General features: G+C 50.9%; 2 protein-coding genes across 2 annotated transcripts in view; one reads left to right on the top strand and one right to left on the bottom strand.

Annotated features, from left to right (window-relative positions):
• SBNO2 (strawberry notch homolog 2) overlaps positions 1 to 7827 on the bottom strand; it is a 67490-nt gene extending 59663 nt beyond the window's left edge. The window contains exon 1 of the mRNA XM_030032799.2: positions 7705 to 7827. The gene's annotated coding sequence lies outside the window, so the exon portion shown is untranslated. The remainder of the gene's footprint in view (positions 1 to 7704) is intronic.
• Positions 7828 to 17198: 9371 nt separating this feature from the next.
• The window catches only part of STK11 (serine/threonine kinase 11), a 45925-nt gene continuing 37704 nt past the window's right edge, over positions 17199 to 25419 (top strand). The window contains exon 1 of the mRNA XM_030032234.2: positions 17199 to 18779. Within this exon, the coding sequence (XP_029888094.1) occupies positions 18490 to 18779 (290 nt within the window). The 5' untranslated portion in view covers positions 17199 to 18489. The remainder of the gene's footprint in view (positions 18780 to 25419) is intronic.

A 25419-nucleotide genomic window follows, 5' to 3' on the forward strand; every position in this document is an offset into this window, starting at 1 on the left:
AGTTTTTCACAGCACTAGAAAATAAAGAATGCAGAATCATGGAAACAGCAACCTTGAACTCAATGACATAAGCCATATTAGGACCTCATACCGAAATGAACGCCGGTGTGTGGCATACGTCACGTCCCCGTGAGCGCAGGAAGTGGTCATCAGTACCAAGACGTACCAAACACGAACAAGGAATTTCAAAAAGCTTCCAAATTGGATTATGCTTCAAAATATAACTGCAAAGTAATTAGACTAATTTTACAGATGGGTTATTTGTCATATAGAATTAGTTAAAGCACTCCAGTGCCATGGTAACTATCCAGGGAGCAATATGACCAAAGAAACAGAACCCACACCAAAAAACAAACAAAACCACTACACACCCCAAACAGTGCAAGGATAAATCCACTTAAAAAAAAAAAAAAAAATCACTGGAATGGATTTTTTTCACTCCTTGCCACAAAACCAATATAATTACAAAAAATTATCTCGAAGCACAATCTGTAAAGCTGCTTGCTTACAACCAAGCAGAGAAGTTTTCTAGAATCACCAGAGAGGAGGCTCCCGTTACCAGCAGTTGTGTTAAAGAAGGCATAAAGGGTAAGGGCTGGGAGAGGAGAACACCAGCTCTACAGACCAGCACCTGGTACAAGTGGTAGCTGAGACAGAAAGTAAGGGAACCCCAACAACACAAGGATAAGGTGCCTAACTTCAAGAATGTCAGTAATTTTCTTCTGGAAGCATTGCTAACAAACAGCAAAGTGATCTCCCAGTTTCAGAGTGATGGCACTCAAGCAATGATTACACGACCCTGAAAAAAAACATTGGACTTGCTCCTTTACGGCTGAGCAGACTATGTTTAATAATGAAACTGGTTCCCTGCCTAGCGTGATAAAGCCCCGTGAGCAATTTGATTATATCACGAGTTCTTCTGATTAAGCTATAGGAACAGTTTCAATATTAATAACAGTTTGCTTAAAGGTTTGCTATTCAGCCCAGGCAGTAAGGGGCCGCTTCAGTCCAGAATTCCTGTGGAATTCATTGTGCCTAGAGGTTACAGAGCACAAATTTGTATTTTTAACAGCTTGAGCTTTTTAGGAATTTGTGGGACCAGCACTGCAGCAGACAATTTCCAATTTGAAAAACATAATGAACTCCTCTGCAATAATCAGGATCAATAGAGCTGTGGGTAAGGGCTCAGTTCATGGGTATCTGCAATCAAGAGAGGTGAAAACAACCCATTGTACACCCAGTAAATGCAAGCACTTCCTCCTGTTGTGTTTCAGTCTTTGTTAGTGTTATTTTAAATTGTCTCCATTAAAGGAAGATAGCTAGGAAACCACAGGTATGCAAGGAACAGTCAGAGCTAAACCTGCTGATCGTGAATTACCACGCACTCGATAATGACAAAAAGACCTCAGAAATTTGATCTAGTTCCTTCTCCGGCTTGCAGATTAATTCTCCTCCCACCTGCCCACCCACACCCATGGAGCAGAAAGGGAGCCCCAAACCTCGTGCCCCTACCCCACTCCATCCACTCCTTCCACCAACGCGCTGCCGCTGGTGAACCATCGACACGGGCACCCACAGGAGCTGCAGCTGGAAGGAATTCTTCAGAATACAATTAGTATATAACTGCCCAAAGAAATGGGAACTTAACACTACGGAACTCTCAAAAGCCATTTTTATGTCTCAAGCGCCAAGCTAGCTTCAAGTTCCTCTTTAATGTTTCTCTTTGCCATATTTTTGGACAGTTTAGACCAAACAGCATTTTTGCCTTGAGGGATGAGAAAGGAAGGCTTTGAATCAGAGTCCCCATCACTACCATTGGCAGCAACTCACTCAGAGAAACAGGAAAACCGGGGGAGAGAAGCTAGGATCTACCCATCTGATGCAGTCATGGTCTCTTTGCAGAGCTACCATGAGGCTTCATCACATTTAGACTAGGGACTAGCAGACAAAAGATAGTATCTGAGTACAGAAGTTCAACACAAACAGAAGTATCAGATCTCTTCCCTGCAGGTAAGTCAAAATACAAATGGAAATACCATTTTTTCATTCTCTCCACTATTTGCAACTTAGCTCTTTTTAATGAGGTAAATCCAGTTCTTTGCAGAGCTAAGTTAAATACAGTACTGCTTAAGTATCTGAAACACTGTTGGAAAAGGAATTTCAAGTTGATTCACAAAGAAGGCAGAAGTTAATGCAGAAACAGAAAATACTGTGGGTGACTCACTCCAGCTCTCTACTATTCTTAAGCAAAAGACTAGTGAATTTATATTTGAAAGCCAAAGAATGCAATGTTTGTTCCTTACCAGGACCTATCTTAGAGGAGAGACTTATACCGATTGCATGCATTTACCTCAATGAAAACATAGAAAGGAAGAATATGTCTCCAACCTTGCAAATTAGAAAACATGAAAAGAAGTGAGCCTGATGCACAGAACGTCAAAGTAATATCAGAAAGTTACAGAAAAGAAAGGAGAAAAATCTAACCTTAGGCAGATGAGGAATACGACTCAGTCCATTACAAACACATAGGATAACATCAATCTAAAAGATACTTCTTACCTGTGATGAAAACAGAATCACTTTAGGGCATCCTAACCCAAGCACTTTAAGCCACCTTGATCTCCTGAACACTTTCAGCAAGGAAGAATGCACTTGGGAGGATTTGTTCTGTACAGACTTAGAGCTATAAGCATGTAGGCATAGCACTGCCAGGCTCATGAGCAACACTGAGAAGGAAACAAGGCAAACCTTGCTACTTACCTGGGCTATGCAACTCAATATGGAATTGCAGTGTGAAACAATCTATTTGACAGATTAACTGCTGGAATTAGATAGTCTGTAAATAAAGGGAAGAAGAATTGAGATCATTCCAAAGCTTCTTGCCAGATCTATGCAAGATATATGGTGGGGCAGGCAAAAGAGCAAACTTGCCCTCCAAAGACAGCGGTGTTTCTAGAATGAAAAGGAAGGGCTTTACTCTTCAAGCAGTGCTAGCTCCTCCTCATTTGAAGCTTAGACCATACGGGGTGGGGGGGGGGGAGAAATAATCAAAGAGCTTTTTGGAGGGAAAAGTCTGCTTTACAAGAAAATACTAACTGTCCCACACAGGTAGCCTTAAAGTAAGTCAGACAGGTTTAAATTAGCACATAACAGACTTAATTAATTTAAGTGCCAGGAAAAATAGAAGTTGAAAAACAACACACTCCGAGACAGGTCAGGTTGCAAGGACTGTAAGAGCAAGAGGCAAGAACAAGGAACAGAACAAGGAACTGCAGTTGACAAAGTCAGGGCAAAATCTGATTTATTGGGGAAGAGCACAGTGGCTATATTTATATTATGCAGGTCTGCCATGGAAATAGCCATACCATTAGCAAGGAAAAGCCATACAGCATGGCCAAGTGCATCCACGTATGGAGACGGACTGCGCAGATGGTGACTGCCACCTCATCGCACAGGAACGAGCACAGGCCCCAGAGCAAGCACAACTAGTAGTAGAAAGGAGGCTCACCTACCCATCATCCTCCCACCCCTCCCAAACACCAACAGGATCATTCTTCTCCCCACCACGAGAGGGATCAACACTGGCATAAAGCACCTTTGCACCAACCAAGGCCTGTGCTGCACCCAGAATCACGCTGCCTGTCACTGGGACACTCCTTGGTGCTGTTTGGATACTTGTGAGAGTCACAGTGGCCTTGATCCTTGCACAGAAATGCAAGGCTAAATAATGAGAGGGAAAAAGCTTAATCCGGAGTCTTGTTGCTGGCATCTGCCCCAATGTGCCATTCCCTAAATTTCCAGGGATTAATATTAGGCAATTAAGTGGCACAGCAGCTTTAGCAACAACAGAAGTGTTCGTTAATCTATCCACTGACATAAATTGTCTTAAATCTTCCACAGATTCTTTTGTTTCAAGGCTGCACAACTGAAGTTAATTGCTGATGCTACCTGCAATGCTGACCTCACTTTTCATTCATTCAGCTCACGGTGACTCCAGAACATTCTCTCTCCTGCTTCCCTGGACTCTGTTTCTCCACCAGCAGAGCTGTCAGGTCCTCACCCCACCGTTCCAAGTTTCGCATTACCTCCTCACAATGAAGCGGCTGTAAAGCAGACAGCCACTCCCTCCGCTCGCAGGCTGCTCTCACTCTAACGGTCTGTCTCCAGATTCAAATGTTCTTCTCTGAGCAACAAAATATTGGTCCAAGAGGGACCCAGACAGACTCGAAGTAAAGCTTGCTTGCAGGGCAGTGACAGATTCCATCTGTCCCTGCTCTTCCACCTGTAAGAACAGATATGACTATTTCTGGACAGAGCAAAAATGCCTCCCCATACACTACACACGCTTCTGCCAAGAAACACTCAGCACATTTTTGTGTAGATCTATACAGCATCACCCTCACACAGCCGTGCACTGAAATTTCCAAAGCGTAAACACGCAAGCCCTGTAAGGCAGAGCTCAGGCTGAAGTAATCCAGCAGCTCAGACAGCAAATGCACAAAATGGCTCTCAAAAGCAGGGGCTTGAACAACCCCCCACCAGCAGGGCAGACCCCAAGCAAGGCACCCGGGATCATTGGGGCCGCTCCCCTTCTCACGCCTGTCACTAATATGGTCCTGGAAGAAAACAAACCATGGCGAGAGCGTGATGGGTGCTGGCTGCCAGCTAACACAGCAGCCACAGCGCTCAGCACAGCCAAGGTCCGGCAGCAGTGAAGCACACCTGGACAGAACTGTAACACAAGCCCAATACAAGCAGTAATGAAGTCAGTCTCAGGAGCACACCTGCAAGGTAGAAACGCAGTATTACACTACTTAATTAAAGGGGAAGAGAAGAGCACAAAGAACTTAGCTGGCTAAGGTCAGAAGCCAGGAAAACACAGGTCCCCGATTCTCTACACTGTGCTCTACCCCCAGTTTCAATCACAGGAGATGTTGGAAGAAACACCCTCCACTGGAGCTGAGTAGGTCTCGACGTTCTGTTTCACATGCAGCTACTCACAGCGGAAGAAATACTCCAGGACATCAAAGCCTGCTTCCCTATTGATCATAAGCACATAAATACCATTTCAAACCCACCAACCTTCAGGCATGCTCAACATATACTTTCTCTGTGAAAGAGGCATGTATTTGCCTCTTTCATAGCTACATGTTTACAGACCTTGATCGAGTTACCAAAAGAGACTGAAGAGTTTTAAGTTTTAAGCTGAAAAAATGTTTCAGGAGAATGTAAAACTCCTAATTAAGCCTAGAAGGCTTTCCTGAGAGATCTAGACTCTCACGATCAAAAATCACAGCGCAGTATTCAGTAACTACACAGTTAGTTCTTTATTACAGTGTCACTATTCAAAAAGCTTTAAACCTGTGTCAGCATTTTTATTATAGACCCTCCATTTCAGGGATCTATAACTTAACTCCTGAAAAGGCCTATTCAGTCAGTAAACACAACCCTCAAACACACCACATGCCCACTATTTTAAACAAAAAACTTAAAAAATATTCCTGTCCATGTATACTTTAGCGTTAAAAAAAAAATAAAACGCGATGAAAGTAGCTGTAGTTTTTCAATGAATGTCCAGTCTGGCAGACACAGCCTGTCCCATGTCTGGCACATGACGAAACATGACGCTTGGTCCTGCTGTTTTTGTTCCAAAGTCAGCAGGGATTAGTGGGGGGATCCACTGCATGGAGAGCTCAGCAAGCACAAAACAAAACATCAACACTCAACAGCAAGCAACCAGGCAGCTAAAGGGAGGGACAAATGGTTTTCCAGGAGAAGCCTGTTTGAGGATGAGGATGCAGGATTCTGAAAAAGGTAAAGTATGGGGGGAAAAGGCATTTAGCAAAACATTAAGAATTTCCAGGGTTTTTTTTAAAAGGTGCGAGTTCATACGTGAGAAAAATCCACACATGGGACTCAGCAAAATCTTTCAGAACACAGAACACTTTTTAAAGAATCAGACTTGAGATCTAACCATTAAAGAAAAAAAAAAGTTGCAAAATGCACTGGCCGTGCCATCTCCTGTCAAGTTCTGTGGGTTTACCATTACATTTTCCTTTATAAAGAAAAAATCTCTTCTCTTTCAGCTGGCCTCAAAGCCCAGCAAAAGCATGAGTATGATTCCAAGAACAGGCAAAACACTATTGAAGGAAGCAGGTGGGGGAAGCATACCTTTCTTTTTCAGCTTTGGTCAGCCATCCTGGCTACTACATGAAACAGCCCCAGATAAAAAATGCCACTGTTTAATTAGACAAAGACCCTCTAATGACCATCACAGTTCTGTTAACTTCATCATCTGATACTGGGCAAGCTGGCAGGCAGAATACAGTGATTTCAGGCACTCCAGGATAATGCCAGCTTTGCACTACACCAGTACTAAGCACCATGACTTCAGATGTTTTTAGGCTGCTGCTTTGGCAACAATTGAAAACGTACTTTAGGCAATTCAAGCATTCTTCTTTTAAGGAGTACTCACACTGGTGTTTGAATGAGACTTCATTCAGTTTTGCAGCTACAGGTATAGGCTTATTTTAGGAAAATGAGGGGGTAAATATCAAGCAAATAGACCCCTGTCAAAAAAAGAGCAAGCGGCAGAGATAAGAACAAAATTCAGTCTTCCAAAGCCTCCAGCTGGCATCCTACCTAATGAACTCTGCAAAAAATCTTTACTGCTTTATGGGATGCAAAATGTTCCCTGAACTCAAAGCAAAAAGTATCAGTACATAATTTTCCATTTAGAGGCGTTCCCATCACCAGCTGCTCTCAGTTCAGACATACCCACACAGGTCAGAGCGAGCTCAGCGTTTCAGATGACGTGTAGATAATCCACAGAAGACAACCGCACCGCACAGGTATGGCCGGTATCTTTCTGCCCGCTAAATTTACAACAGTAATAGCACGCAGGCCAGAAAAAACCCTTACAGGCACTGAACCCGCAGAACTTGCCCTTCAAAAGACCATCTTATTTTAATTGTAAAGACAGCATGCTAACTTGAAGTCACAGTTCTTATGCTGATATTTATGGTTACTTTGCAGAAGGGAGCTCTTTCTGAAGGCTTGCGTTAGTATTTAATTATGTTAAGAACCAAGTACGCCGGTGACCGCTAACAGCACTAGAGTTAAGAGCCTGTTAGCATCAGCTCTATTTTTCAGAGGCTCTTAATTGGGCCATTAAGAGCTACACCACAACAGGCAAACTTAGCAAGCGAGGCCTTGCCCCAACACCCGTTTCTATTTTCACGACACCCGGTTAAAAGGCAGCAGGAATGAGGTAAAAACGCGACCGCGATGGCTTTTGCCACCTCGGCAGCTACTCGGGCGGCGGTTCCCTTTCCAGGATCAGGCCTGAGCCAAGAGTCCGGCCTTTCCTCGGGAACCGGCACCGGGAGAAGCGGCGGCACCTTCCCTCTCTCCCCGCGGGGCAGGAGCGGGCCAAGCAGCCCCGGAGCAGCCCGGGGGGGGGGGGGGGGGGGGGGGGCCGCGGTCCCCACCACCCCAAGACCCCTCAACCTGGCCCGGCCGCACGGAGCGGGCCCCGGGGCTCTCCGCCCGCTGAAGGGACCGGGCCGGGGTGCGGCCGGCGGCGGCCCGGGGAGACGGAGACCGAGCCCTCAGCCCCGCCGGCCCCGGGGCAGGCCCCGCGACCCGGCCTCCGGGGAGAGCCGGCCCGCAGCGAGGGGAAAGCGGGACGCGGGCGGCCCTTACCTGTGTCCCGGGGCGGGGGGGGGGGGGGGGGGGGGAGACTCAAGCTCCCGCCCGGCGGCTACGGCCTCTCTCGGCTGTCGTTATTCACTGCGGTCGCCATCTTGGGCGGCAAGGACTTTCCGGCGGAAGTGGGCGGGGCCGGGTGGCGGAAGCGGGACCGGGTGGCGGAAGCGGGACCGGGTGGCGGAAGCGCGGCCGGGACCGGGACCGGGCCGGGGGGAAGCAGGTAAGGAAGGGCCCGGTCCCCCCGGCCGGGGAAGGGGCTGCGGGGCCCGGTCCCCCGGTGCTCCTCCCCGCGGACAGGGCCTGAGCCGCCATCCCGCCCTACCGAGCGTTCTCCTGCCCCGCACCTCGCTCTGCTGGCGGCGGGGGGGAGCCGGCCCGGCGACGGGGGGGCTCTCAGTAGGCCCGGCCCGGCCCCGCAGGCCCTTTGCTGCGGCAGGGGCCTCCCGGCTGGAGCCGTCGATTCCAGGAGGGAAACCGGAGTCTCGGAGGGGGTCGGGCCGCTCACGCCTGCCCGCAGACCGAGCGGGCGCTGGGCGAGTCGTTTTCCTCGCCAAAGGAAAGGAAATTCCTGTCCGTTCTTACCTGCAGGACAGGGACAGCAGCTCCCCGCCCGCAGAGGAAGCGGGAGAGCTGAAACGGGAAACACTTAAATCCCGACCAGCTCCCAGGGAATGCCTGCTTGCCGCCACCCCGCAAGAGCCACACTCTAGGAATTAACTGCAAGTCAGACGAAGTGCTGAATCACAGAGCTGAAAAATAAACTGTTCTGGCAAATCACCCCCTGCTCCTTGCTTCCTTCTCCCTCCCACCCATTCTTGTAATTTTTAATTTTAATTTCCCATTGCTTATGTTGGATCTCTGCCCCTTTTAAGTCCCAGGATAAGAACAAAAATCCCAACGGGGTCATATAAAAAAGCCTGCCAGACAGGTCTATTTTTACATTGGCATCCCTAACACGGCAGTGGCAGGAGAATACCTCGGGTGTGATTTATCCCTGAGAAGGAAAGCGCCAGCAGACGAGAACCGCCGCTATCTGCTCGGCCTTTTGAAACATCAGGCTCTTGCCAAAGGCACCGGCGGGAGGGAAGGGGGGACCTTGATCGGGGAGGTCTGTGACACCACGGCCAGAGCGGGGATGGGGCGAACTCACTGCTCTGGCGCATCGAGAAGCTTTGCCGGCACGCGGGCTTCGCACTCCAGTTTAACCTCCAGCCTCTGGGTTCCAGTATGGGGACGATCCCGTTGATAATGGGGAACCCAGCTGGGTAATGGGAAACACCCCAGGCTCTGCACTCACAGTGAGGCGCAGGCTGGCATGGTGTGGGCAGCCCGGATTTAGGGGCGTGTAGGAGTCCTTGTCTAATGAGGCCAGGGGGAAGAAAAGATCCTTTTGGGAGCTGGGAGGACCTGAACCCTGCTCCCACCAGAGCGGTCACTGCGGGACCCTCTGAAGGGGTTCAAGGAGTCAGGGACCCTGGCTTTGCCAGGGTTTGCATGGGAACCGCAGCAGCACGAGCCTGCCCAGTGGCTGGCTACCGGCTGAGAGAGCGTTGCACCCATCAAAGGAGCTGTCTTCAAAGGAGACGATGAGAACAAAACGTTTGGGGTTTCTCACAGCAGCTCTGGAGGAAGACAGCCCGCCTCCCGCTTGGCGCTGCCCGGGAGTCTTGTGCATGTGCTTGGTTGGGCACAGGCACGATTGGCCGGTCCCATTCCCTCTTCCAGGAGCTGATCACCTCATCTCGGGGAGCTTTAGAGCCAACAGCAGCAAAACCTCAGCCTCCCGGGCTCCCTCCCACATCCTGCTGCCATTAGCAGACAACTTGCCTGAACCTGAACCCCAGCCCCCTAAATCAGCCGGGAAACGCAGACCCCCCTCTCCCAACGGCCATGACACATGTGGCACAGCCAGAGCACCCCAAACCCGGACCCCCACCCCACAGGCTCTGCCCTGGGGAAGGGCAGTGCTGCCTCTGGTGACGTCCCCTCCCCAGCCCCGAGGGGAAGGTTCCCTTTCTCCTGCTCAGAGTTTGTCACGTTTGGGCTTTTAATCCCATCATTGAGCACTGCTCTCAGAAGACTTCATTCATTTGCACACATTAATTAATCAAAGCAATTGTGTCATACTTCCTGAAATATCCTTTCTCCAGGGCTTAACACCAAAGGCTCTGGCTCTGTTAAATCACGTCCCTGTAATAAATCACCCTGCTCTGACTCTTGCCCCACATGCAGCCGCAGCCCTGGGCACACTGGAGGTGTGAACAGCATCCCTGCGGGCCAGGCAGGGCTGTCCTCGTCCCCTCCAGGCTACCGGCCATCTTATCTGAGAGCAATTGCTGGAGTCTAGGGAGCCACGCATTTCAAGGGTCTAAAAATCCCCTAGAGCTATTTATTTAGTACAATACAAATATGAATAAGTAGATACGCTGGAAGAACACGTACTGATCCATTCGGCAATGAACCAGTCTCCTCCCGTAACCACCAACGCCTCTGCAGCTGGTGCCACAACCACTTATTTCACTTACTGCAATAGCCGCCTCCCCCTCCCTGTCCCAGCCTGGTTCCCATTTTAGACATGAACCCGTTGCCCCAGCCCAGGGTCTCTGGGGGCCACCGCTGAGGAAGCCCTGCCAAGCCAGCGGCCCTGAGGTGCGGGCTCTGCCCCGGTGCGCTCCCCCCACACAGGGGCACAGCCTGCAAGGTGCTGCCACGCTTCAGATGCGTGGGATGCCCGTGCCCCACGGAGCTGCCTTGCCCCACGGAACCACCAGTGCCCCCCACGCTCTGGCTGCGGGCAGCTGCTGCTGTACCATGAGATGGTTTCAGGGAGCTGCTCCAAAGGCAGCCGGTGCCTTGCCTGCTCCTGGGTATGCCCCAGCCCACCCTGCAGCTCTCCTTCTGCAACAGCATGGCTCCCTGGGCAGGGGTGCAGATAAAGCCTCTGCCCTAATTGCCACTTCTTAATAAGGGAGGGGAAGGGCATGCAGATGCTCCTGCAGGAGCATCCCTGGGCTGTGCTGGTGCTCTGGTGGGGTAAGTGCAGGGATGGGGAGGCTCAGTTTGGGGGAGAGCAGGTGGTGGGGTGGGTGCTGATGGGGAACGTCTTGTCCTGAGCATGATGCTGCTGTTCCAGCAGCATCTTGGAGGGGACCCCAGTATCAGTTTTTTTGTTGAACCCCTTGCTGCTGTCACACAAGACAGGCATCTCCCAAACACTCAAAGCCACGAGCCTGCAGCATAGCCCCTGCTGCAGGCAGCAACGAGCTGTGGTTTGGCTGCCTTCAGCTGCAGCCCCCAGAGCTGGGGAGCAGGCAGGGATGCTCTGCCTTCCCTGGCACCCTCCTGTGTGGGGTGTCACCCCCTCGGTGGTTCTGTCTGCCCTGCTGGGCAGAGCTGTGATGGGCTGGAGAGGAAACCCCTGAGGAGGGGATGAAGCAGAAGTGATGCTGGTCTGGGGTGGTGGGACTGGGGGCACTGGGGCTGCCCTGTGCCTGTGCTGCTGGGATGTGAGGAGAGGGAGGAACATGATGTGCCGTGGACATGGCTGAGCTGCGTGCTGATGCTTTGGCCCTTGCAAGGGAGGGATGTCCCTGGGAAAGGGTCTGGCTTCTCCAGAAAAAGTCCTTCCCGGGCAGCTGGGTCCCTGGGGGCACCCGGTCCCAGGGAAACAGGGTCAAAAATGGGACTTTTAGGGCCCTAATCTTGCAGACTTTGCTCTTGTGCACGCTGTGGAGCAGCTCTGCCAGTGTCGGGGTGAGCCTGGCTGCTGTTGCACGCAGCCGGTTCCTGTTTTTTCCCACAGCCTGGAAATCCCCTGACTTTCCGCCGGGGTGAGGAGAGAGGAGCCTTGCACCCAGCTGGTCTCATGCCTCGCCGCAGCTTCGGGAAGAGGTGGGCATGGGGACAGACTGGCAGCCCCAGTGCCAGGGTCCCATCTGTGCTGGTAGTGGGGCTGGAGCCATGCAGGGAGGCAGGGACTGGGCCCGGCAGGGACCACTCCAGGGTGGGAGAGTCCTGCAAAACCATCTCGTGTTTGGGCAGACCCTTCCTTGTCCCCCAGGCTGGGAAGCGGGGCTGTGGCCGAGGACCCTGGGCTTTGCCCCGTCCGGTGGAGGGGATGAGGGGACAGCAGTGGCTGTGCACCATGCAGAAGCCCGCATGTGATGAACGTTGTAGGTCTCAGCCTCATTCCCCTTGGCTCCTGGGCAGGCTGACCTCCCAGTTGGAGGTGAAGATGCTGGTGCAGCCACCAGCCCCTGATGGGGGACAGTGCTGGGGCATCTGGGGACGCCCATGTGTGCTGGGGGCAGCCCTGCAGTGAGACCCTGGCTTGCCCCGCACACCAGCTGCCCATTCCTGGAGGGTCGGGTGGGATTTCACCTCTGGGGAAGCCTGTTTTCCTGCCACCCCAGCGGGGCAGGCAGCAGGACTGGCAGGGAGCAGAGTGCAGCTGATGCAACGCAGATACGGAGCTGCAGCTGAAGCGATGGGAGCTGCCTCCCGCCTGGGTTTCTCTGCGGTAGACGGTTTCCAATCAATCCTGCCCTCCTGCTGCTGGGAACCCGTCCCTCTTGGGAAGGGGAAGCACGGCACTTACCAGAATTTGGGGGATCGCTTTCCAGCACTCTGGACTCGGTGCCGAGATCGAAGTAAATCACATGTGGCCAGGCGCTATCATGAGAAAAGCCTGCGAGGGAGCAGGAGGGAAATGCAGCACTGGCAGGAGCCTGGGGGGGCTTGGTGGGGCAGTCTGCTCCTGTGCAACCCCTCTTCTGCGCTCTGGAGATGCTCAGCTGCCCTTGGAGCCTCCCCTAGCTCCTCCTGCGGTTACGGGGCTGGACACCCCAAACAAACCAGCAACGGAGCTGGGGTGAGACCCAGAGCATCGCTGTGCTCTGACCCCCGTCCCTGGGGACCTGCTGAGTCTTTGGGGATCCCGGGGTGGAGGGATGTGCTGTGACACTGCTCAGGCCCCCGAAAATGGGCTCAGGCCACTGCTGCCTGTGCTTTGTGATCCCGTGTGGTGCCAGTAGCTCTCGTGAAAAGGCAGAACTCATGGATTTGTCCTTTCCTGCCTCAAAATAGCTGCTCAGCTCTTGGAGCTGGCACCCTGTGTGCGATTCCCAGCCGAGCCTGGCTCAATCCCTTTGCTAAAGGGTTTTTTTAACCTCTAGTGCAGCAGGGCCTGGGAGGAAGCTGCGGCTGCAAACATCTTGGTTCCTCTGCGTGTTTGGAAGCGGGTGTGCGGCTGGTAAATGCATGAACCAAGTGTGCCGGCACCTGCGACCAGCTGTTCCCCGGCGGGAGCCGGCACGGCACGGGCTGTGCCGGCAGCCTCTACCTATGCTGGAGCCGGCTGTCGTAACGCAAACCCTCGCCCCGGCAGTTTGGCACGGCACGTGCCCTCGTGCCGGCTGGGCTGGGGAGGAGGCTGCAATGTGCTCCGATGTGTGCGGTGAAACCCTTCCTCTTGGGAGACCCTTCTAATGGCCCTCTGGGGGGGGGGAAGCAGTGGTGTGAGGCCCAACCCTTATTAGACAGTGGAGAATCCCCACGGGAGAAGCACCTCTGCCGCCGCCAAGGCTGTCCGGGGCAGGCGGCCGTGCCAGCGCCCGGAATGAGAACGGCCCGTCCACCTCGGGACGTGCCGGGGTTTCGGGCTGGGGCGGTGGAGACGGGCACTGGGCTGCTATTTTGGAGGACACCCTCGCAGCTGTTTGGCCTCATCTGACCCCCCCCGCCGGCTTCATGGGTGTCACCCCCCAGTGCCGGGTGTCCCCTCGCTCAGGGCGAGGAGGAGGTGGAAGTCTTCCTGCTGCCTGAAACTGGAGAGGGGCTCAAGGAAACCATGGACCTCTCCAGAACTACTGCGCTGGGGATTTATTTCATTGCCCTCTTTTTTTTTTTTTTTTTCCCCTCTTTTCTTCCCCCCTAGCCTTCTCCAAGCTCTTGCGCACAGCCACAGGGGCTAGCAGGCTGTTTCTTAATGAAGGTAGAGGTTCCTATGTAACCACATCCCTTCCAGGAGAAGGGCTTAAAACATCACTGTCCTGGTTTTGGCTGGGATAGAGTTAATTTTCTTCTTAGTAGCTGGTACAGTGTGTTTTGGATTTAGTGTGAGACTAATGTTGATAACACACCAATGTTTTTAGTTGTTGCTAAGCAGTGCTTATCCAGAGTTAAGGATTTTTCAGTTTCCCCTGCTCTGCCAGCAAGCAGGTGAACAAGGAGCTGAGAGGGACCATGGCCAGGACAGCTGACCCGAACTAGCTGGAGGGATATTCTGTACCACAGGATGTCGTGCTCAGTATATAAACTGGGGGGAGTTGGCCAGGAGGGGCCAATCGCTGCTCAGGCATCGGTCAGCGGGTGGTGAGCAACTGCATTGTGCATCACTTGTCTTGGGTTTTATTTTTTTCCTTTTTTTTTTTTTGCTATATTCCTTTTCATTACAGTTATTATTATAATATTTTATTATTATTATATTTTATTTTGCTTTAGTTATTAAACCATCCTTATCTCAACCCACAAATTTTACTTCCCCCCCCCCAATTCTCCTCCACATCCCACTGGCACAGGAGGAGCGAGCGGCTGTGTGGTGCCTAGTTGCTGGCTGGGGTTCAACCATGACGATCCCTTAATGTGAAATTCAAAATAAAGTAAATTGCAACTCACACAAAGGGAACTGTCAGGGATGTTTTCTCCAATGTTTTCTTCTCTTTTTGTAACACACTGACCAAAAGCAAATGGCAACAGCTGGAAACTGTGTCAAACAAATAACAGAGCCTCTAAAAAAAACAAACAAGCCCAGGCAGCTGCTTGCTCCCTCGCTGCTCAGGGCTGCTGCAGAGCTGCCCCTGGGGCTGGTGGGGGGAGTGTGTGTGCAAACCCACCAGCCACCCTGCCTGGAGAGGGAAGGTCCCAACTCCCCATTCCTCCCGGGTGTGAACTTTCCTGTAGAAATAAAAGGGGAAAAGAACAAGTTTTACACAGATTGTCTGGCTCACAGGCGTTTTGAGGAATCCCTGCCTTTAATTGCCCTTAAACACGCACTGCTGGATGCACGGGACCACTGACGTGGGCTGGGAGAGCCACAGGAGCAGCCTTCCAAGGCGGGTGAGTGAGTACGGAGCCAGAGACGCCGGACTGGACATGGTACAGCCTTGAGCGCTGGCAGAGAGGGTGAGAAACCTGTGGAAATGCAGGATCTATGGCACCGAGAAGATTTGCATTGCGTATCAGGAAAAAATCTCCCTCAGGAGAGGCAGTTCAGCACTGATGCAGGCTGTGCTCGGTTGGGAAGCTTTCTAAAGGCTGGATGACTGCGTGCCAGAGGTGAGCTGTGCTGGAGGCTGTGTCGGGGGGACCGGAGGGCTCCTGGCAGTGCGTTTCAGCCCTGTGTTTCCAGGCCTGGCTGTGCTGAGAGGAGCGTCCCTGCCTGTCTACTGCCTTTCCTGCCTGCTGGGGAGATAAGCCGTTTGGGCAGGATTATCTTTGACACGCACCGTGTGCCTCTCAGGGCCTGGGGTGATCCCTGGGTGCTGCTGCTGACACGCAGCGAAAGGCAAATGAATCGTGAGATGAGAAAAGGGCGAGGGGGGTGGGAGTGTACTTGAGTGAGTGAAAAACACAAGCAATGTTGGTAAATTCCCAAGTAAAGGCACCTCCTGCAGCCAGAGCAATGTCCCCGGCTGTTCTCCAGGCAGGGAAGGGTCAGGATGCACCTGGCATCAGCTGGGGTTTTGGGATCACAGTGTGGCCTTTCCCCAACAGCCGAGCCCGCAGCCAGAGGAGGCTGTTGTGCTGATGAAGACGGGCAGTAAGGATCGCCTCTGGGTTTGAGGATCGGTAGGAGCACAAATGCTGCTTGCCGTGCTTGACTCGATGGAAACCCTTCCCCTGCCGCGTTTTTGATCAGAAACAGAAGTCTTCAGTGCCCGCGTTGACATCGCACAGCAGAGAGAAAACAGATGCCGCCTCCCAGCCCAGCGCTGGCTTCACTTCAGAGGCCTTTGCAGCGTCCCCGGTGCCTGTATGGCCTCTGAGGGTTACAGATAAAAACCCTGTTCTGTTTTATTTACCATCCATTATTTATTATTATCTTGGAGCACGAAAACACACTTTGGGACTGAATGTCCTCACCAAAATACCTAAGTGTGCTGGACGCATCAGGAGCCTTCAGTGGTGGGGGGGGAGAAGCCAGTGAAGCGTGGTCTAATGGGGGGAGGATGGGGGAAAAGGGACCTGAGTGGGCAGCGATGGTGGGACAGGCCAGCAGCTGTCAAGGAGAGAAAGGGTGTCCTCGCCTCAGGAGAGCTGTCACAACAGAATTCCCCGCCTAGTGCTGCAGAGGTTTAACGTACATTAAATTTCACAGGAAGCGCTGGCAGAAGAGGTTCCCGAGAAACACGCGGTTTGTCTCCAGGGCATTTGTGCCCTGCTTAAAAACGGGCAGTGCCGAATTACCGGCTGTTCCTCAAAGGTGGGCAGTGAAGCAGCAGCTTCTTGGCCCCGCTCTGCACCCACGGGTCTGCGGGACCCCCCAGAAGGGCCGTACCTGGCAGGGAAGACACCTCAAAGGTGGGCAGTGAAGCAGCAGCTTCTTGGCCCCGCTCTGCACCCACGGGTCTGCGGGACCCCCCAGAAGGGCCGTACCTGGCAGGGAAGACACCCGGCAGCAGGAACCACCCAGCCCGTCCTGGACCGGCACGGCTGCCCTGGGCAGAGCCGTCTGGGACACACCAGGAGCTGCGCTGAGCTCGGCGGGCCCGGGGAACCGGCACAGGGGGAGAGCGGGGAGGCCCCGGCTTCACCCCCAACCTCGCAGCTGCTGCAGGGCAGCCCGAGGGCGGGCAGCCTGCGAAGACGGCGGCAGCGGGGCTGGTTGCCGGCAGGGCAGGCCCCGATCGCAGAGGCGGCGGGAACAGGCCCCGCGGCCCGTCGCCATGGCACCCGCTTCCCCTCCACCCTTTGCCCTTTGCCCTTTGCCCTCCACCGCCCCGCCGCCGCCGTCAGCCCCGCCCCTGCCGGTGACGGGCAGCTCCCGCGGTCTATCACAGCGCCCCGCCGCCCGCCAGGGTAGGTGGGCGGGTCGGTAACGCAGCGAACCAACCGGAAGCGAAAGCAGTACCGCCGGCTCCGCCCCCTCGTGGCGCTGCCGCAGCCAACCGGCGGCCGAGCGGGCGGGGCGGGGCCGGCGCCGCGGCCAATGGGAGAGCACGTCGGTCGCCAGGGAGGTGCTGAGGCCCGGAGGGGGCAGCGGCGGGAGCGCGGCGGGGCCGGGCGGGGGCGGGAGGTAAACAAAATGGCGGCGGCGTGCGCGCTGCGGCGGGGGTAAAGGGGCGGCGGCGGCGGGAGCCGGTGGGGCGGCTGTGAGCGGGCCCCTGGGCAGGGCCGCGGTGGCAGAGCGGGGGGGGCAGCGGCTGGCGGGGCTCCCCCTGAGGCGGGCGGGTGGCGGGAGCACGGCGCCGGGACCCGGCCCGGTTCCCGAGCCTGGCGGCGGGGAGCGGGGTGGGGGGGGGACAGGACACACACAGGAGGCTGCCCGCCCCCTTCCCTCCCCCGACTCGGCAGCGGAGCGCGGAGGCCCGGGGCTGAGGGAGCGGCCGGAGCTGCCTGCGGGGCTCGTCCCCGGCCCGTGAGGGGAAAGGCCCCGTCCCGGGCGGGCTCCCCCCGCCCCGCTGTGGAAGAGGGGGGCTCGGCTGAGGCGGGGGAGGAACCGGAGGTCACCTCCCCCCCGGGGAGGGGGGGGGGCCCTTCCACCCTGGCTCCGTCGCTAATTTGGTTGCACTTGAGGTGTTTTATCCCCTTTTCACTCCCTCCCTGCTGCCCCCGGGGGTGGCAGCGAGGGGTGTGCGTGTGTGTGCCGCCCCGACACCTGTAGGGGGGGGGGGAGAGCCCGGGAGGGGCTGGCATCTCCTCACTGACCTTCCCTTGCTGGAAAGGGAATGGGGTGTTTTGGGTACTGGGCAAAGAGAATTACTTCCTCTTGGTTGTTCCCGTTTTAAGGTGGGTCGGTAAAGCTGTAGTAGGTTTTGCGTTGTCTGACACCGGCTGACACCAGGACCAGTGGTGGTGACACATCATGTGCCAGGCGGAATCCAAGTGGTTGAAGGATGCCCCTGGGAGATCTTGATAGGCACCGAAGGCCTCAAACTTTTGTAGGCGTGAAAAGCGGAGACGTTAGAATTGTTTCTGAAAACTCCTTCAAAGAAACTTGGTTCCAGCTTCCAAACGGCTGAAGAAAACCCCCCCATCTGTGCTCATAGCTGGACGGTGAGGACAGCAGGGCAGAAACGCTTCCCCTGCCATCCAGTTTGGAGTTGGTGACTATGATCTGCTAGGAATGGAAAGTCACGAAAGAGACTCAGTAATTGTCTGTTTTTATGTGGTGGCCTAAAGTCCCAGAGGATGACCTAGCACTTAAGAATCAAACTGGGCCAAGTTAAAGGCCAAGTTGACTTGAAAGAACCCCAGTAGTGGGACCAGGTCAGAAGCAAAGCAAGTCCCAAACTGAGTGTATCTGGTCAAAGATATATATTCTTTTTAAAAGACATTGTGTTACTGGAGCCAGGCCTGGATCTTTTAGCATCCAGTTGAGCTGAAAGCAGCTCATAGGTTTGTTTTGTTTTGGTTTTGGTTTTTTTTTTTTTTATTCATGTTTGTACAATCTTCTGGATTTTTTTTTTTAAGAAGGAGTAAAAGGGAGTGTTGGAAACTAACAAACAGGATTAAAACCCTGAGCGCTTAAGGAAAACAGGTTAAGGAACTTAATCCAGGATGGATATGCAGGAGCCGCAGCAGCTGGGTATGTTTGCAGAGAGCGAGCTGATGTCTGTGGGGATGGACACTTTTATCCATCGCATTGACTCTACGGAGGTCATCTACCAGCCCCGGCGGAAAAGGGCAAAGCTTATTGGCAAATACCTGATGGGAGACTTACTTGGAGAAGGGTCTTATGGCAAAGTCAAGGAGATGTTGGACTCTGAAACCCTCTGTAGGAGAGCTGTGAAAATACTGAAGAAGAAGAAGTTGCGCAGAATTCCCAATGGGGAGGCAAATGTGAAAAAGTGAGTAAATATTTCCAGTAACTGGGAACTGAGGGGTTAAACTTTGTCATTATTTTCCAGCTGAAGTTCTGTATCATTTTAACTCGCAACATGGCTTTCTGCTGTGGAAATGCTTCCTAAACCATAGGTATTCAGGAATCTCTTTACCATTGAACTGCAGCCAGTGCTCAGTTGAGGTTAGGAACAGGGAAAGGAACTGGTTCTCAAGGGCCAGGGAGGCAGGTCTGTCTGTCCCAACAGGCAGCCTGTAACACTCGCCATTTTTTTGAATAATATTGCTTAAAGAATAAAGTAGTATTTCTTGAAGAAATTCCTCTTTAACATTTAACCTTGGAAGAGGTAAACTGTGGTGCTGTCAGCTAGGAAAGGTGAGAGGTGGTGTAGCTGAGAGTGCAGAAATGCACTTTGTGTGGTTCTATTCTGCATTCTTTGTGTACCCGTCTAGGCATGTGTGGCTCTTGAGCTCTTTGGGATGGCAATTACTGTTCCCACCCATGTAGTAGGTGCCTGGAACGTGATCCAATGGGTTGTGCATCCAATGGGCATAGGAAGTCCTGGTTTTTTTTCTCCATTTCATTTCTGACTAATGAGTTTGGGAAGTAATTCAGGGCTCTTTTGAGTTGATTTCTGCAGCTGTAAAATGGGGTCAAGGGTTGTCAACCTCTTTTATTTCAGTGACTCAAGATCTGTGTTTGGAAGCTTTCAAAGTGCCAGTTACATAGTGATTAGTCAGGGCACAAGGAACTAATTAAAATTAACTGTGGGAGAAGCCTGGTGTTACACTGGCTCTGTAGGGCCTGGTGTATGAAACTTTCCCTTTTCTTGGGGCTGTGCTCGGCTTGCAGGGACCTTGCAGCCAGCTGTGTTTTCTGCAGCAAGCAGTTTGTCACAGCCCTGCGAGATAGTTGTTTATCTGCTGTGGAGGGGAGCCTTCTGCAGCCAAAACAAACTATTTGCAAGGGTTTATCTTGTAGTGGGAGGGAAAACCTGTGAGATGTTTAGAAGACTCTTGTATTGCATCTTTAGCTGTGGTGTGCTGAGTGTAGAGCCCTGACCTAGCAGAGTCTTGTTTCTGTTTCTCAGTTTGGTTTGAGTTTCCGAGCTCAGCTGTGAGATATTTCACATCCTGTACTGGGACTTCTGTCAGTGAGCTGTTTAAGTTTGCCTTCTAACCTTCAGTGACAGGCTTAGCTACAGAATAGTCACAAATCCTAATGCTGGGACCTCCCTTTCCCTCCTTTGCTGGCTCAAGTTCAGAATCAGAGTAAACTGTTGGTTAATATGTAATAATGTTTCTTGTTTTTCTGGTAAAGGCATGAGTGCCCCTTTCCACCCTTGCCCCCTCCTTCAGTTACATCAAGAGCTTCTACTGAAGAAGGGGGAGATTGTTTCCTCCTTAGTGAAACTTTTAAGTTTAAATTTTTCACCCCTGTAGTGAAAAAAGACTTGCCAGATACTGGGAGAGTTTCCTGATATCAGAACCGTGGTAATGGTCCTGTGTCCTGAAGTGAACTCTGTAGAAGTTTTATTCATGCACAGAGGCTGTCTGTGAATGTCTTGGTTGGTTTCATCAAGGTTAGTTATTAAAGCAGACTAGCCAAGCACCACTCTGTTTTGCTGTGGATGTTTTTCTGGCTCAGCCGCACCTGCTTCAAAACACTGAGGCAGATTTTAGATGTTGTCTTGTAATGAAGGTTTACTTTAGTTCAAGTTCCTATTTTTGTCACCTTGTCCTTTTCTCTTTGTCCACCTATTTGTTTGCTTTGCCTACTTCTTCAGTGGTGAATTTTTTTAAGGCAAAATGTCATATTTTTGTGGTACCCTAGTACTGTGGCACTCTGACCTTATCAATACCCTTTGGCACTACTGTGACAGGCAGCGAAAGCTGTCTCCACTCTGAATAAACCTGTTGTTGTGAGATACATCATCAAACCCATATGGTTTGACCAGTCAGTATGGATGGAGGGGGAGCAAACTATTGCTGTATTTCCAGGTAGTGGTGGACTGCTAACATTATTTTTTTCAATGTCACATTGCTTGGCCAGACTCATTAAAATTTCACTTTTTACAACTGCATTTGAGCAGCTTTGCTTAGCAGTTTGTACCTAGCAAACTACCCACATGTAATAGAATAGCAGAAAATCAGATTGTGGACTGAGTCGTATCATTAGGTTGTCCTTTCTTTCTTGAAAGCTATTAATAAGTGCAGTAATAAGTAAATATGTAATTCCTGTGTTACAGTGAGGCCTGCTTCCAGTCCCACTTGCATCCTTATCTATACAAGGATGTCCGCAGCTCAGTACATGTGAGAGATGAGTGTGATTAGTTGTCTAATCTTTGTAAACATCCCGACTTCAGTTAGTGCCCTTTGAGATTAAAAATCTCTTTATCTGCCACCAGAACTAGACTGCTGCTTGGTGTTCTCTCTCCCTGCCAGTGCCCCCAGTGCTATGTGCAAGCAGAAGGCTCTTCCAAAGTATTTGCATTCATGGTAAATGAAATGGTCAGGAGCGAGAGTCTTCTGAATCCTTAATGAATTGTTTTCTCTGCTGTACTGCATAATCAGAATCACTGCATAATGTCTTAGCTATTAGTCTGCTCTCTGGGGGTTAATGTCTTCATATAGGGCTGCAAATGTGCTAAAAGTGTACTGGCAGAGGGTCTAAGCAATTAGGGCACGTGTTCAGGCTTGGTTTAAAAGTCCTTATCTCTTGGAAGTGACCATTTACTATTTCAGTCTCAAAATACCTTGTTGTACAGTTTTCTCTTAACTGCAAAGACAGTGCCTGTTCCTACTAAAGTGATCTCCAGCATTTCTTACCATACAGGTGAAAGCTACCTATGTGACTTGGTTACAGAGATGTAATTGAATTATTATAATGGGCTTGTGCCTCTGCTGTTGTCACAGGATGCCTCAGTATTGCTGCTGCTGTGGTGAAGATGAAACTTACATTGATAGTGTGTCATCAAAGAAATTCCCTAGAAAACAGTTCCTAGACTGTTGGCCCTTGGGTAATTACATGAGCAAGTAATATACAGGGATTAATGACAGCAAGGGAGAGCACAATAACGATGAGCTGCAGAGGATCATACAGGTCTGTGCTGCATGTTGGGGACCCTGGATATGTGGGACTGGTGTTACAGCTCGGGGAGCTCTGACTGTTAATGCCTTTTTTGTGTTACTCCTTACTTATGTTTGAAACTGCAGCCTTGTCCTGCATGTGCAGGCTGGTTGCCCCACCCCTGTCTGTTGGTGCAGTAACAGAGTTCTGGGGACCTAGAAATTATGACTGAAATATGTTTGAGACTTACATAAAATTGAATGATTATTCTCTACCCTAAAATACTCCAGTTCTGCCACTGAAAAACGAGCCGTTTAGGGATCTGTGAGTCCTGGTGAGGATGTCGAGAGTTTAAATGCTTAAGACACATTTCCCTAAATCCATCTAGAGAACCTTAATTTCTCTTTAGTTACTTTAGAGAAAGGTTGGGGTGCCTTAGTCAACCAGACAGTACTATGGCTAATTACTGCTTCCAGTTAATACAAAAAAAATGATTTTAGTAGGATTGCCGAAAAGATGAAAGAAAATTTGGAAGACTATTTGTCTCAAGCAGCACAAGTTTAATAAAACTGTGAGCTAATAGCCTCACATTTTAATTAAGTGTTTGGGATTTTCTGCGCGTATCCCAAGTGTCTTGTACTGTACTTACCATGCTCAGTGATTACTTAGATTTGAGTATATGCTCATTAGAATTCCTCGGAGGTTTAAAATGTGTAGTAGGCCTGTACTTCGGCAGTTTGCTCCTTGGGTCTGCAAATCAAGAGTCTTGCACCTCAAAACATGGACAATTCTGCTGAAGGAAGGACTTGTTGCAAGCCACAGAGGCGTGTGCTTTAGACAGAGATGGGCTAAAGCTGACTCATCTGATTTCCTGTCCCTCCTAACTAAAAAGGTCTGCTGTATGTAACTGGGTGGCTCTTACTTTCTTTGCTAAGCTGGATATTTGCTTGGGTTCAGTGGCAAAATGTTAGAAACTGTAATCCATAGAAGAGCGTGGGTAGCTGTGCTGTGGTGGATATAGGGCTTGTAATGTCAGACATCCCTGCTAGGAGTGTGATGTGGATGGAGGCCTGGAACTAGTAAAGAGAAGTAACACTGTGATCTTCACCTCCCTTAGCAGCCCCTTGGGCTCACAAACACAGTTCTGGAAGTAGGTGCTGGCCTGCCTGTTGCTCTCAGCTTCTGCAAGGTGAGAGCTGTCAGGGTTCAGGTTGCTGTGTTTGGTGGCAGAGGGTATGCTCTGATCTGTGTCTGCAGCATTTAACCTCTCAGCGGCTTCTGGGTTGCACATAAAGGAAGAAGTGTGGTGACCACAGTGGACGTTTCTGTATCTTGACATGTTGCGTCCTTAGGGGAGGGAGAGGTGGTGGGAGCGTGGTGGAGATGCTATAATGTTCACAACGTAATTTGGGGTAAAGGCTGGAGAAGAATGGTTTGGATACTGAAACTTGAAAGGTGTAGATCAGCACTGGATTCATCAACACATAATGTCAACCCCTCCCCGTGTCAGATGTACATTCAGATGTGTGAAGCTTAGTTTGCAGAAGGAAATAGTGAAGTGCTCTGCTCAGTCTGTTATCTGAAATATCACTCATGCTTGTGAGAGCGAAGAGGTGCAGCTTCTCATGTGGATGAAAATGACAAGTTGCATCCTTGCAAGTGGAGGCTAATTTTTAGGTGAAATAAACAGGAAAAAGCTGTTCTCAAGCTAGACCTTAAATAAGTTAATCTGCTTTGTGGCATATTGGGGATACTAACTTGTAATTAAAATTTGTTTTGGCTATACAGGATTACAAAATCAATCTAAATAAATGCATCATGTAGTTGTTCAGTTGCGTAAAGACCAAATGAGTCCTTTGTAGCAATTGGCAAGAATGGTGTTAGTGGATTTATGGTACGTGCCAGAACTGGCATATGGAGCTGTTCTTTGTGCGCGTCTTCTAGCCCTTCACTGTGGCACCAGTGCTACGGTGGATGTGTACCAGTTCCTTGTGCCTGGTTCCTCAGTACCACATGCTGTTTGTAGAGAGCTTGAGATGGGCCATGGTTGTGTGCTGAAGAATAAAGGAGTGGGTGAGGGTAGGCTTCTCCCAGGCTGAAGACTCTCACTGCAGACCTGCTGCAAGCCCTCATTTCTGACATATGATCTGACCTCGTAGGTAACATGGAAAAGATTCACCATCACGCATCTCCGGTAAAATCCCATAAGCTTAGACCTGTGGAGGAACCTTGTCAACCAAAGGAAGGGAATGAATCTTTAGGCTGTATTGTTCATTTTTATTTAAACAAGAATGGCTTTGATGAAACTGAGGCTTGAAACAAACCGTAGAAAGAATGCTAAATCTTACATTGCAGATGTGCTCCAGGAAAGAATGTCGTCTTTCCAGGCTGTCCTTGGCATCTTCCGAAGTCGTGTAGCACATGGTACAAGTAGGCAGCTTTGCTATATACAGTTCTGAGCAACACCACCACCACCCTGTTATTTGCCAAAGCAAGGTAAGGGATAAGTCTTCATCTGGCAGGATGAGCTTAATGGGTCTGACAGAACCACACAGAAACTTTCCAGTTAGAAGATCTTTTCTTCTCTCTTTTTCCTCCGAGATGGTTGTACTTTGAAGCAAGCCCCGTACTCTGGCAGTCTGTCTTGTCGCACACTTGAGGGCTTTCTAGTCTGGAAAACTAGGAACAATTCCATAATGGAGACTATTCTGGCCACATAATAGTGGTGTTAAGGAGGATGGGTATGGAGATGATTACCACATTGCAGAAAGCACAGCCTAGCCCCCTTGCTGGCGTTCTCCCTTTCCCTCTGTGTTGGACAGGGGTCTGATCTCAAAAGCAACTGTTGTGATTTAAATTTCATGTTAAATTTTAGAGGTAGCAAAGAAAGGAGGCAAAGTTGTAGCAGCTCAAAAGGTATCCTGAAAATCTGAGCAGATTCACTAGGCTGGTATAGGAAAGGCAGGAAGCTGCCTTGCCTTGGTTGAGAGGAAAGGCAACAAACTGTAGGCATGCAAATCTCTCTTTCCCAGTACTGTCAATTGAAATGCTGTTCTGCAGGCAAATTGCAAAGCAAGCAGTGGGCTACGGTGGTTTTTTTGTTGTTAATTTTGAAAAAAGTAAACGTAGGCACCTTCTGATGAGGTGAGCACCTATGTTCACTTACTTGGTGAAGTTTGAAAACTGAAATGGAATCGGAGGTGACTGTGGTCTGGCTGTCTCTGTTCCTCAGTTCTAGAATGCAAGAGTAGCTAAAAATAGAAGTAATCTTTCCTCTGGGAAATGGGCTGCTTGGCCTCTGCCCCAGAGGTGGGTGCACTTCACTGGCGTTTTAGATTGGTTCACAAAGTTCTTCTGGAAAAAAAAAATCATTACAGAAATATGAAATATTTATTAGTCCATTGAAGGTGGAAGGAATTAGTATTTGTGCTTTCAAGCCATATTACAGGGAATGAGCTGTTGGGATGAGGATTTTAAACATATTCCTCATATTGGAAGCTTGCTTTGCCTTCACAGCAAGGTAGTCTTATTTTAAAAAGTATGTGTGTTCACTCCCTCTCTTGCCGGCTTGGTCTGAG

This window comes from Aquila chrysaetos, chromosome 12 (assembly GCF_900496995.4).
Source record: "Aquila chrysaetos chrysaetos chromosome 12, bAquChr1.4, whole genome shotgun sequence".
NCBI classification, from domain to species: Eukaryota; Metazoa; Chordata; class Aves; order Accipitriformes; family Accipitridae; genus Aquila; species Aquila chrysaetos.